The 14,573-nt window shown below is 35.5% G+C and overlaps 2 protein-coding genes across 2 annotated transcripts in view; one reads left to right on the forward strand and one right to left on the reverse strand.

Moving 5' to 3' along the window:
* Nucleotides 1-507, reverse strand: part of LOC115210839 (cilia- and flagella-associated protein 70-like) — a 70,888-nt gene extending 70,381 nt beyond the window's left edge. The window contains exon 1 of the mRNA XM_036502478.1: nt 383-507. The gene's annotated coding sequence lies outside the window, so the exon portion shown is untranslated. The remainder of the gene's footprint in view (nt 1-382) is intronic.
* LOC115210846 lies at nt 25-9,494 on the forward strand. The gene is made up of 3 exons (XM_029779601.2): nt 25-414; nt 6,133-7,468; nt 8,356-9,494. The coding sequence occupies exons 1-3, from the start codon at nt 244-246 to the stop codon at nt 8,748-8,750; spliced, it is 1,902 nt and encodes a 633-aa protein (XP_029635461.1). The 5' UTR covers nt 25-243; the 3' UTR covers nt 8,751-9,494.
* The last annotated feature ends 5,079 nt before the right edge of the window (nt 9,495-14,573 follow it).

Raw genomic sequence — 14,573 nt, forward strand, 5'->3', positions numbered from 1 at the left:
ACAGAGTTGTCTAACTTGACAGTTGGCACCGTCTGGAGCCATCTTTGTTATATGATAGCTATTTGTCTTTTACTTACAGCTGATAACTTAATTTTCAGTTTTTTCTCCCTTAATGTAATCTCCCGTTACTTTCACATCTGTTTGCGAAAAAGGGGGAAAGAAATTACGAACACCAAACCCTGAGTAGCAATTAATCTCCCCCAAAGAAATATAATAAAATAACAAAAAACAACAACAAAAAAAATGGTGGGTTGTTCGGCTCCAAACTGTTCCAACAGAGCTGCAAAAGGTGGTTATAAAATGAAGCGGTTTCCTGCAGACCCTGCCATTAGACAGATTTGGATAAATAATGTTAAACGAGCAGATTGGAATTGGAACCCACCAGCAAATTTTCGAAACTGTAGACTTTGTGAGGTAATCTTTTGTTTCTTTTTTCTTTTTTTTGCTTCGATCAATAGTTGAGTGTAATAAAAAAAAAAAAAAAATTACTTCATCAATCTGCGCCAATAATTTTCCCGTTACTGCAGAGGTGGGGGGTTTTTTTTGGGGGGGGAACAAATTTTCCTCTCGGAAATCTTGTCAGTTGTTTATTTTTTCATGATACACACACGTGTTTTGTTTGTTTGTGCATGTGTACATATGCATGAGTGCGCGTGCGAGAGAGCGCTTTACGTAATTATCAGATTCGATTAGAGGTCTTTGGAGAGTGGGAAATAAGTGCCATAAAGTTTAAGACGCCTCATTAAATCACTTGAAATGTTATGATACGCAGTTCGTGAAAAATAACAAAATACTTTAATGTAGTTTAACACTTTGTTTATTAGAGAAAAGAGAGAGGGAGAGAAAAGAAAACATAAACGATTTTGTAAATTATAAAAATTATAAAAAACAGATTTTGAGCTTTCGTAATCATATTTTGAAATCCGTCATTTCCAGATGTTCTCAAAATTCAATTTCTTTTTATTTACTTTTCAATTAGTAAACACTTTTGAAATTTACTGTTTTATGCATTGTTACATAATTAGAGGATTAGAGAAGGAATAAAGATTCTTAAAAATAATAATAAATAGTGTTTTGGCAACAAACTCTTGGATAAATTATTATTGTTTGTGTTGTACCCTATGAAAAATAAACAGCGCATTAACAAGGAAGCGAAATAGTCGTGTCGACGTATAATATAAACATCTGGAAGGAAAAAAAAATTACGAAGAGCAGATAACTCGTGTTGACATATTTAATTTTAATTAAGTTTATCAATATCTTCTGAATAGAATTAATTGTTGCTATTTTACTTAGTATGCTGATTTGTTTTCATTCTGTTAAATCACTATTGGTTAAAGAACTAAATAAGGATTTAATCTTTATTCGCTTGTCTGTGTAAATACTTTACCTGTGAAATCTGCTTTTGGCTCCAGACAACTCTGTTTTGTGGCTTACTTCCGAGAGAATTGATAATAACATAATTTAGAAGAGATAATTCCTGAATCAAGGTTATGTGATTATATAAGCGTTCCAATATAATTTTATTTTGCTTCGTTAATAAAAGCGATTGCTTTTAGCTAGTTTTTAAATATTTCTTTAATAACAATTGTTTTTAATATAGGCACCAGACCTGAAATTTGGGGCAGAGGAATTAGTCGGTTACATCAACCTTAGAACTCGACCTCGAAAGAATGAAAGGCAAAATTGACCTCAGCAGGATTTGAACTTAGAACGTAAACAGCCGGAAGAAATGCCGCTAAGCGTTTTGTCCGATGCACTAACGATTCTCCCAGTATGATTAATAACAATCGTGTATAGCCTTACTAATTTTCGAAAGTGTTATGTAATCCACTCTTTTTACTGAAATTTCCCTCTCAGCTAGAGAAACTAAACAAAATCCTTACGATACTTGTTGGCGACTCTCAAAGGGAATGGGAGATATCATCATTTAACGTCCGTTTTCCATGCTGGCATGGGTTGGACGATTTGACAGAAGCTGGTCAGCTGAAGAACTGCCCAAGCTCCATATCTGTTTTGGCATGGTTTCTACGGTTGGATGCCCTTCCTAATGCCAACCGCTTTACATAGTGTACTATATGCGTTTACGTGGCACCAGCACCTACGAGCCTGCAAGATTAGGAATGCTCAGCTGGAGTGGGGTGGGGGCGCATGGGACAAGCCTGTATGCAAGGACTACCACGCTTTTACTTAGCTTGATATGTCTTTTGAAGCATAGCCAGCCTCCAGGAGTCTTAGCCCTCTGTCATCCCATCTGTGAGTCCTAACGTCTGTAGATCCTTTCTCACCATGTCGTCCCATGTTTAAAAACTTTTTTAACTTGCATAATATATATTTACATGCTTAAGGGGGACATGTTGTTTGCAGGCAAGAAGACATCTGGTCTTCGTTTACAGACAAGGGGACAACTATTGACATGTTTCTGTGTTATTTAGTCCTCATTATCATAACGATTTACTCAAATTTATCTTGATCAATTGAAATTAGTTTTCAGATAAAGAAAATGAGTTACAAAAAGTTTCGACTAGAAATAATTTGTATGTTTGAAAAAATTAAGTAAGTCACAAGCAGTGTAGGTTCCCAGTGCCTGTGATGAGGCAAGTAATTCTGGGAAGGCACACTATTTTGCTTATTCATTACTTCTATTTTATTTATTTATTCTGAAAATTTCCTCCCAGGACAACACCCACATCATGTCACTGGCTATAGGAAATAGCACAACTGGATCAATAATGTGACTTAGATAAATAAATTAAAAGGTAAGATACTGAACAACATGTAAAAAATTATCAGTTAAGCTTTCCCCACTCAGCTGGAGGAAAAAAAAATCGGCGATGATTATTAGGAAATTTCAACAAAAAGGGGAGATAATTTAAAGAAATTTAATAGGTTCATAAAATTTATTCACATGCTTAAACTGTGACCATCATGTCGTTTTCTCAGATACATTACACCCATGACCACATTATCAAATGTGTTCTTTTTATGACTTTGAGATGTGTTTGAAGAAAATTTCGTTACTGTTTTTGTGCAGATTGTGTACCATCTAGAGGTTTCACACTGTTTGGCTCCAAAGTTGTTGGGTTGATCATATCAGGTCTAACTGAAAACAGTCTTTGTCATAGGTAATCAGACATCACAAGTCAAGATATAGTGAACTCAACATTTATAAATATATATATCCATGGTGTGTGCATGTGTATGTATGTATATGGATGAGGACAGCTATGTGAAAAAGTGTCACACCCTAGCATTGGAGGGAACCTGTGGAAGAGGTAGACCCAGGAAGACCTGGGGTGAGGCATGACCTTTGAATGTTAGGCCTCCAGGAGGTGATGACGAGTGATCGAGACTGTAACCATGGCCTATGCCAGTGCAGCATAACCAGCCCATTTCAGAGTAACCTTCAGTACTGAACAACAAACTGTGCTTGCAAAGACCTGTTGAGTCAAGTGGAGTCATTCTCATGGCCAATGACAGTCCCGCCTGACTAGTACCCATGCTGGTGGAACGTAAAAAGCACCATTTGAGTGTGGTCGATGCTAGTGCCACCTGATGGTCCCATGCTAGTGGCATGTAAAAAGCACTGTTCGAGCGTGGTTGTTGCCAGTGCTGCTTGACTGGCTCCCATGCCGGGGCACATAAGCACCATTCAAGCATGGTCAATGCCAGTACCGCCTGACTGGCCCTCATGCCAGTGGCATGTAAAAATCGCCCACTAGACTCTTGGAGTAGTAGGCGTTAGGAAGGGCATCCATCTGTAGAAACTTTGCCAGATTAGATTGGAGCCTGGTACAGCCTTCTGGCTTGCCAGTCCTCTGTCAAACCGTCCAACCCATGCCAGCATGGAAAGCAGACATTAAATGATGATGGTGATGATATATATATATATATATATATATATATTATCATCATCATTTAATGTCTGCCTCCCATGCTAGCATGGGTGGGACGGTACCACATAAGCCAGCCAGGCCAAAGCCTGCACCAGACTTCTGTGACTGTTTTTGGCAGGATTTTTACAGCTGGATGCCATTCCTAACACCAACCACTCAGCAGAGTGGACTTAGTGCTTTTTATGTAGCACAAGCACAGGTGAGGTCAGTTTTGGCAAGGGTTTTACAGCTGGATGCCCTTTTGAACACCACTCATTTTACAGTGTAGACTGGGTGCTTTTAAGTGGCACTTGTACTGACAGAGTCACCAAGTACTTGCAAGACTTGAGGAGAGGAGACACTGGAGGAGGTGATGATGAAAAGGTTATAGTGAAACAGATATAGGTGTCTTGCACAAGAGGAAGTACAAGGTTGCCTGGCTGGAGAGAGAAAGATCAGGAATGAAGACAAAAACAGATGTGCTACCACAAAGAAAATACATAGTTGCCCAACCTGAGGGAAGTGCAGGAGATGGAGAAAGAGTGTGGGAGACTGCAGGATGGAGATGGTAGCAAAATGCCAGGCATGCTCACAAGGAACGGGGATCAGAGTATAAATGAGATAGTTGAGTAAAGGAAGCTAGAGATATAGATGGTGGCAAGTGCCAGGACATACCCTTGAGGTTCAAATGCCATAATATAAGTGACATGATATTGCAAAAGGAGTGCGATTAAAGAGTGTGAGTAAGTAGTGAAAGACCTGGGTATATATAGAATTGGAAGGTTTACTGGATAGATATAGAATTGGAGGGTCTACTGGATAGCAATGATACAGAGGAACAGGGGTGTGAGGACAGGATTGGGGAGTGATAGCTAGGCATAGTGAATGAAAAGAGAAAATGCGAGAAAGAGATGTAAATTGGTTTGTTGGGGTAGGGTGAGGGGAAAATTTTCTTGTTACATGTGGGTGGAACACAGCGGTCAAGGACTAGCATATGGCAGAGTGAGACAAGGCATGTGAGTAGAACGCACAGGTGGGGGGCAAGCAGAGAGCAATGATAGAGTAACACCAGGCCAAGAGGACAAGATTTGGGAGTGGGAGGTAATCATAGTACATGAAGCAGAAATGTGAGGAAGAGAAGGGATGTAGAGAGGTAGTTAGGGTTAGGGTAGAGTGTGTGAGAAGTTTTCTACACAGCACTTCTAGAAGTCAGGTTCACTAATGTGGGCATGTCTTCTCAAGAACTTCATATTGCCAGACATCTCAGTCCATGGTCATTTCCTTCATGAAGTCCAACTTCCTGAGATCAGTCCTTACCACTTCATCCCATGTCTTCTTGGGTCTCCTCCCTCTTTCATGTTTACCATCACTTTCAGATTGGCACTTCTTTATGCAACTGTCCTCATTCATATATATATGTGTGTGTGTGTTAAATAAAATAAGATAACAAGGCCAAGGCAATTTGATATTCCTAAGACATTTATAAATAGAAAGGTGGTCTTACAGCTGTTTCAGAGAAATAAATGATATCCCATCATCAGAGATGAGTTAAAAGAGCTTCAGTAGAAGGAATTAGTAGAGTTCATTATTCTGGAGAGGGTGAGATATACAAGAAATTAGATATAATGCAGGAAGTATAAAAGGAAAATATGAAAATAAAAATATATGTTGGATGTTAAAGTTGCTGTTCCTGCCTTTTGGGTCTTCTGGATACCAAGATATCTCATATTATTATATACATATATATATATATATATATAAAGGTGCAGGCATGGCTGTGTGATTAAGCAGTTTGCTTCTCAACCATGTGGTTTCAGGTTCGACCCCACTGCATGGCATCTTAGGCAAGTGTCTTCTACTTCTACAACAATTCAGGGCTGATCAATGTCTTGTGAGTAATTTTAATAAATAGAAACTGAAAGAAGCCTGTTGTGTGTGTGTGTGCATGTGCTTGTCTAATTGCCTTGATAGGTTGTAGATTCTTACTTGTGGATCATTGAAGAGTAACTGTTTCTCAAACCTTTCCACCTATGCCAATCTGGAAAATTAAATGCAGAGCAGTGATAATAGGAATATTGAATAAGAAGTTTATCTTATTTTTGTTTCTTATTTCAGATGTGCTGTCATCTTATAGTTACATTTGGGAATATAGAGGCAGTGCTTTTGTTTCTTGTGAGGCGTATGAATTATGATATATTCTCACCATCTTTATATACTGCTTCATACAATTACTTTTATCTAATTATTATATTTGCAGGTACATTTTGATGACAGTCAATTTGAATACAAACACACACCTGAGGGGACTGGCAGGTGTTTGAAACCAGGTGCTATTCCAACACTATTTGATATGCAGTCTGGAACCATTTGTCAGTCTAATTTAACTAACCTTCACACTAGCCAATCCCGGAGACATAAGAAAATTGTTGGTGAGTTCAATCCTATACTGTGTTTGTCAAATCTCGAGCAGAGAAACCATCAACTACCAGGGCTGTCAAAACATACAAGTATTTCTACAAACATCTTCAATGCTACAAGCAGTCACAATATTATTGATATGAACTTCTTTAAAAAGAAACAGACTGAGAAAATAGTTAATTCTCTTCCTATTACTTCATACATTGATGAACAGACAAACTTTTCTCAGTTTTCAAATCAAATTCAATACAACTATCACAGGAAACCTCAAGCCTCAAGCTCTAATGATACATTAACATTTCCTTCCAAAAGAATGGAGTCTATTCATCAACCAAATCTTTCTCTTTCAACTAATGAAAGTGTTGCTTCTATGTTGCCTGTTCCTTCACACCATCTTCTACATACTGAATCACCTAATGTAAATTTACAGCCTCTTCTACAACCTGGAGAAATTAAAGTAGAGTATGTAGAAGACTCTTCTCAGAACTCAGAAAGAAGCATTGGTGAACAAGTAAAGACTATCTCACCTCATCTTTCATCCCCCAAATTACATACTGTTAAACTATCCAGTGAAAATATTCAAAATTCATTGTTACAAGATCAAGCAGAAACTTCAGAAATGTATCCTCAGACCCATCTTGGAAATCTTTCTTCATTGATGTCCCATGAGTCAAAAGAACCTAGAAACTATCCAAGCAACACTACATTGATAAAAGATATTGAAATTGAGTCAAATGCTTCTAAAGATGAAGAGGATCTTCAGTTTCAGAGACTGTCTGATCAATCAGATGTTGGCATAAAGAAAGACACAGTGAAGACTGTAAAAAGTCATTTCAGTCCAACTATTTCTTTACATTCCAATTCAATTTACAATCAAGGTTTACAATATTCATCTCAGTCCAATGTCACAAAAGTTGAAACTTCCATATTAAAATCTCCCGTGACTACCCCTGATGTGCTTGTCAATGAAATTGAATCAAAACACTTGTATTACTTCCATATGTCAAGTGACTCACGGATACAAACGTCTGAACCAAATGAGGATATTAGTCAGCAGGATTTAGAATGCCATAGACTTGTAAGGGGAGCTCAGAACCTAGAGAATAATGAATCTTTTAATAATAGAGTGGATATAAGAAATATTGGGCCATGTTATACACCAATATCTGAATCAGGTAACATATCAATTTATTATTACCTTCTTTCTGTGCAAAGAGCATCATGTGTGTGTGTATGTGTGCATCATGTAGCATTACTTCTCAGATTTCTGACTCTCTAAAGCTCTCTTCCCACTCATATTTTAATTTTTAACTGAAGGCATTGATTTATACAAGTTCAAATTGAATATCAGTTGCATTGGTCTCCTTAATTTTAGTAAAGTTTGCAAACAGTGGCTTTTCCTCCACAAATGCATTGCATAAAAATGCCTAGTGTATGAAGAATGGATGCAAATAACAAATCCAATATTGATAAATACCCTCTGTGTGAAAAGTCTGGCTGCATACACGTTAGCATATGTCAGGTACATACAATTGACAACACAATTAATTAAGATTTATTCAGTGAGTTCTATTCAACACATGTTTACACGTGGAATTAGCAGAATCATTATTAACTTTAGTTTTGGCCAATAAAGTTGAACTGAAAAACCCTACAACGAGGCATGAATTGCATGAAGCCGTCTTGCAGTCTTGGGAAGAGCTATCTGAGCGGAAAATTTGTGGATGTATTCAACATCAAACTCGTGTTCGGCATCAAATAGTTGACTGTTGTGGTGGTAACAGATTCATGTAATAAATTTTGTGTTTATTTTTGTTTCATAATATATATTTTTTCGGATGCAGCCAAGAGGTACATTTTATGGGAGACTTCTTAAAGGAGGGTACATATATGCTATATGTAACCTACTTCAAATATATTGTATGGATTTTTTTTTATACTCTAATTTAGATACCAGAACTTGCCAGTGCCTGCAAGTTCATAAAAATTTCCTATTGTCTTTTGCTTAAATAAATATTTAATGTATTATTAACTCCATTTTTCTCTTTTTTTCTTAATCTAGTATCAACAAGTCCAAGAGTTACAAAATACCACGAAAGAATCAGTCCAAATATTATGCAAAAAAGAGACAAACAATTGCCAAAAAGTAGAATTAACCATAAACTTGTATCAGTGGAAAATTTACATCGGAAATTGAAAGAAGAAAAGAGAAAATGTCAAAAATTGAGACTCGAAAACCAAAAGTTGAGAAAACAACTTGGTCCACTTCGCAATTTGCAAAACTGGATTAACAGGCTTCTTAACACTAATGAAAGTAACCAGTTTGAAGAACTGAATTTTCGAGAAAACTCTACTGATACACTTCAAAAGGCTCTTAAACTCTGTTCTACAGTATGTGGTTATTTAAGCAATGTTGTCAGTCTTCCATTTTATTCAAATATTACCAGATCAATATAGAAGAATTAAGTATTACCATAACTCATCTTTCTTTGAGTAATTTTTACTCCAGTGATGCAAAAGTAAGAATTCCTTACATTAGAATAAAGTATAATGACTTTAAAGTTAAGGCACCAGATGAACCATATAGACATAAGTTCAAACCTTCCTACAACACCTATTTATTATGTCTTGTACTTGAACTTGATATATAATTGTGCTTGTTATGCTTGTCTGGATAGCAACAGATTTCACAGTAAAATGAAGTTTGAAACAAGTAAATCTACTTGCTCAGAGATATATTGCAATTCCCACAGTTTGATATCCATTCACAATAGAATATTGTAGTGTTATCTTACAATAATTCCTAAGCGATAAAATAGAACTGAAATTACAGCAGTATTGGTTGGTCAAAGGTTGGCTGCGAAATGCTATAAGAAATCTAAATATTACAGAACCTCACTATGAGTGAATGTAAATATATTCTTTTTATACTATTGACATGTGGGCAAATATGGGTGAGAGTCTCCTGACTCTCCGATCAACAGCATAGATCAGCTACTTTTAAAGCAGTCATCAATTATGCCAGCATCATAGTGGATACCCTAATTAGAAAGAATGCATTTACTTTCTTATTTAACCTGCAGTAGATTTTGTAATACTCTTTTACTTGTTTCAGTCATGTGACTGTGGCCATGCTGGAGCACCGCCTTTAGTTGAGCAAATCGACCCCAGGACTTATTCTTTGGAAGCCTAGTACTTATTCTATCGGTCTCTTCTGCCGAACCGCTAGGTTGTGGGGTACGTAAACACACCAGCATTGGTTGTCAAACGATGTTGGTGGGACAAATGCATACACACAAACATATATACATACATACATACACACACACACACACACACACACACACACACACACATATACGGCGGGCTTCTTTCAGTTTCTGTCTTCCAAATCCACTCACAAGGCTTTGGTTGGCCTGAAGATATAGTAGAAGACACTTGCCCAAAGTGCCACGCAGTGGGACTGAACCCGGAATCATGTGGTTGGTAAGCAAGCTAATTACCACACAGCCACTCCTACGCCTAATATTTAAATTTATTTCACTTCTGATTTATGCAGTATTGTTCATTAATAGAATTAGAAGTATTCCACACCCAAAACATTATTTGGTCAGGAGTATAACTGGTTATGATTCTCTTTAAAAAACAATACTGCATCTGTTTCTGATAGCTACTCCTTAAATAAGGAGTAACAAAGTGTGTGTTGTTTAAATTAAATTTTTCATTATTATCAGCCTTAAATATCATTTCAAATAAGCTAAATATAAAATGTACTCTATCATGAAAAATATAATGATAAAAACAATAATCCTTTCTACTATAGGTACATGGCCTGAAATTTGGGGAAGGGAGATAGTTGATTACATTGAGCTCAGTGCGGAATTGGTACTTATTTTTACAAACTCAAAATAGTGAAAGGCAAATTAGCCTCGGTAGAATTTCATCTCAGAATTTAAAAAGCCAGAAGAAAAGCCACAAGACATTATTTTGTTGACTGCCCTAATTGTTCTGTCATTTCATTGCCTCATAATTGTTTCTAATATAGGCACAAAGTGAGCATATTTCAGGAGAGAGGTTTTGTTGATTAAATTGACCCCGGTACTTGACTGGTCCTTTATATTATCAACACCCAGACAGATAAAAGACAGCTAACATGATCATCATCATTTAATGTCCATTTTCTATGCTGACGTGGGTTTGACGGTTTGACAGAAGCTGACCAGGTGAAGGTCTTTTCAGGCTTCATGTCTGTTTTGGCATGGTTTCTACAGCTGGATACCTTTCTTAACACCAACCACTTTTCAGAGTGTACTGGGTGCTTGTACACAGCACTGGTACATGTGCTTTTTACATAACACCAGCACTTATGATCCTGCAAGATTAGGGATGCTCAGCTGGAGGGCGTTGCAAGGAACGAGCTTGCCACGTAAATAATATCATCATTTAACATCTGCTTTCCATGCTGGCATGGGTTGAATGGTTTGACAGGAGCTAGCTAGACAGAAGACGGCTATGCTTCACTGTCTGTTTTAGCATGGTTTTTATAGCAGAATGTTATTAAAATTTGCAGAATTAGTTAATCACCTTAAAAACATAAAACCTACATTCTTGAGGTTGTATTTCCTCTTACAGGTATGTTTGTGTGTGTGTGTGTATGTACTTTTGCATTGGTTTCTTGCATGTATATCTATTTATTTGTGTATTTGCGTGTTCAGAAATGTAAAATTGCCGTATTATATTCTGTTCCGACACAGTTTACATCCTCCTCTCCGCCCTTCTCATCTTTTTTTATTCTCCCACATTGCCTTCTTCTTTCACTTTCTCTCGTTCTTGATTTATTCTATTGCTCTCTCACTTTTCTTTAGATAAGCATATTGCACACATTTTTCTCTTGTTCTGATTCCATTAGTAGAACCTCAAAAACAAACATCTCTGGAAAAAGATAAAATTTTCCTCCATTTAGTCCCACTGGGTGGCACTTTGGTCAAGTGTTTTCTACACTAGCCTTGTGCCTACCAAAGCTTTGAGTAGATTTCATTGATAGGAACTGAAAGAAGCCTATTTGTGTGTGTGTGTGCATGGAGGTGTTAATGTGTTTGTATCCCCTTGTCTTGATGTCATGTAATGAGCATCACTCTCACATAAGTGACATCCTTCATTTAAAATCTTCAATGGAAACCTGTTTAGTCCAATTAGAGAGAAATATTACCTTGCATGGAAAGACTTGATGGTTGATGAAAGGAAGGGTATCTGGCAGTAGAAAATCTGCCTCTAACAATTGAAAAGTGTACATGAAAATAACATTGATAATAAATGTGAGTAGAAATAGTGTAGTTTCTACTGCTGGATGCTCTTCCTATCATCAACCACTTTACAGAGTGTAGTGGGTGCATTTTATCATGGCATCAGCATTAAAGAGGTTGTCATAACCTCTAAAAAAATAAAAGCTCCTTTCAAATCTTTGTTGTCTTTATTTGTTTGCCAACTACTTTACACAGTTTTATTATGTCAGCATTCGTAAGGTTACCTTGTACTTCTGAAGTCTATAGTGTGTATTTGTATGTGTATATATACAATCATCATTTAATACCCACTTTTCCATGCTTGCATGGGTTAGATGGAATTTGCTGCAGCAAATTTTATATGTATACATACCCTTCCTGTTGTTAACCCTCACTTTTTATCAAGCAAGGTAATATTTCCTGTGGCCAGACAGGTTTTTTCCTGAAAAATATGCACAGAATTGTAATCCTTATTTTACAGGCTACATGCCTGACCCTCTCATACTTGTTCTGCAGTTTAGAATTAACTTAGTTAGTTACTGTATTTTGCCTATGCCATTTATTGTAGCCATTAGCCTCAGAACTTGTCTTCTAAACTGGGAGAAGTATAGATTTTTTAATACATAGCTTCTCGCAATAGCTTACTACCATAAGCTCAATTCCTCCTGGTCCAAATGCTCATCCATAGTTAAATTACACACTGTTACCTTTCAATATACAACTACAGTTGCACAATCGTTTGTCTGGTGTGATTAGAATTTTCAAACTGCATTCTTTCAGAGAAAGCTGTATCTTTCAATCCAACAACTATTCTAACATTTAAGAATTTGTCATGTAAAGCTCCCTACTCATATTTTTTCTTCTAGTGCATACAATAAAATTATGGGTTTACAGTTCACTTACAAACTGTTAGTAAATAGTGTTTCTTCAATACAGAAATTCAGTGTGGGTTTTTTTTTCTTTTGTTAGAATGTGTTTCAGTTGATTTTCTTAGCCCTAGATTATAGCTTAAGATGATTTTGACACAAACTCTTCTTTTATTCTTGTGGTATTACTTCACAGAGTTATTGTAAGTGAGATAATAATTTTTTCATAATATTTGGTGGGATTAGAATTTTGAATTTGAAATTAAGGAACAAGCAAAAAAAATTGCATAGAATACACATTTAATTACTTATTTATTATGAAGTTCTTAGAATTTCTAGCTAATGACAAATATATATAGCAGTGTTTCGTTCTTTTTAAAAATCATCAGCATGATATGACCTCAGATACAGTAATTAAATATTTTAATGAAGCAAGACTTTTATAGATGAGAAGGATCTTTTCCTTTTGAACGGCACTTTTCAACACAATTTCTAGTTAACTAAACACTTTTAAACTTCGTATACTGGTAGAATGTGTTTATAAAACATCATTTTTTCTTGGCTTTATTGAGAAAATTCTATATGTTGTAACATATTTCGTCTTTAAATTCGAGCATTTCAGCAATTTTAACCAGTCGCTGATGTCCATTTAGGTAAATAACATTCTGTGCATAATGAATATGTACCTCCTTTAAGAAACAGATTGGGTTTATTTACATTTGTGAAGAAAAAAGATACCCTTCCCCAACCCCTAACTCTCACCCTAAATCTAAAATAGATTGAAAAGCAATAGATCAATACTAGGGTTATAATTATGGGTGACAATTTCATACGACACCGCTACGGAAAATGGGATTTTTTTCTAGCGTGTCAAATGAAAATGTCACCCATAATTATAGCCCTAGTATCGATCTATTGCATTTCAATCTATTTTAGATTTAGGGTTAGGGTTAGAGGTTGGGGAAGGGTATCTTTTTTTCTTCACAAATGTAAATAAACCCAATCTGTTTCTTAAAGGAGGTACATATTCATTATGCACAGAATGTTATTTACCTAAATGGACATCAGCGATTGGTTAAAATTGCTGAAATGCTTGAAATTAAAGACAAAATATGTTACAACATATAGAATTTTCTCAATAAAGCCAAGAGAAAATGACGTTTTATAAACACATTCTACCAGTATACGAAGTTTAAAACTTTTTAGTTACCTAGAAATTATGTTACAAAGTGCCGTTTAAAAGGAAAAGATCCGATGAGAAATAATTAGTCTGAAAGAAATTTATGGAAATTGTATTTCCTTTTTCTTCATAGATTGTAAGTTAATTTCTTTTCACTGTCAGCTTAATTTTTTTTTCAAAGAACACCTTTATTTTTGTAGATCCATCATTGTATGTATCATGTGTGAATTAGTGTGTGCTTCTCAATATCCAGAACTAATTGTAAATTCCTTCGGTGACTTTTTAATTGGAATTACTAAAGGACTTCTTTTGGCTGCTAATTAATTTTTTGACTGGGTTTGACTCACTAAAAACTCTTTGCTTAAATATGTAAATAAATGGATTAAATTTGGAAAAATATTTTTAGATTATTTGGCTGTTATAACATCATTAGCACTGACAAATTATAATCTTACACTTATTTTTTCCAAAAACAAACATGTTTTTTTAGTAACAATGGAAATTTTTCTGAACAATTTTCTGTGATGAGCCTAAATATAAAGTGCTAAAATATTGTCAGAAAATTCTTTTGTGCAAAACTATCGATAATTTTTTAGAAGAATCTTCCATAGTTCAGACATGCTAAAAGATCATTAATGCACTTAATTTCCACTACTTTGAAAATCTACAAATCAGCTGCCTGAAGAAGAGACAATACTTAGATTTATATTACAGAAGAGAAAAGAACAAAGTACTTTATCAAAACATTGTGAAAAGTTAATTTGAAAGATATTTGGTGTTTCTGATTTTACCAGAATATTAGGTTGTGAAATGTTTTCAATAGAAACATGTTAAATTAAAATAAATATTGAGTAAATGAAAATTTACAAAATCAAGGTAAATTTTATCCTTTGCTATATTTTACACACAGATTATATCTTGTAAAACAAAAGTTCAATGTACAGATGGAACA

This window comes from Octopus sinensis, linkage group LG4 (genome assembly GCF_006345805.1).
Source record: "Octopus sinensis linkage group LG4, ASM634580v1, whole genome shotgun sequence".
Taxonomy (NCBI): domain Eukaryota; kingdom Metazoa; phylum Mollusca; class Cephalopoda; order Octopoda; family Octopodidae; genus Octopus; species Octopus sinensis.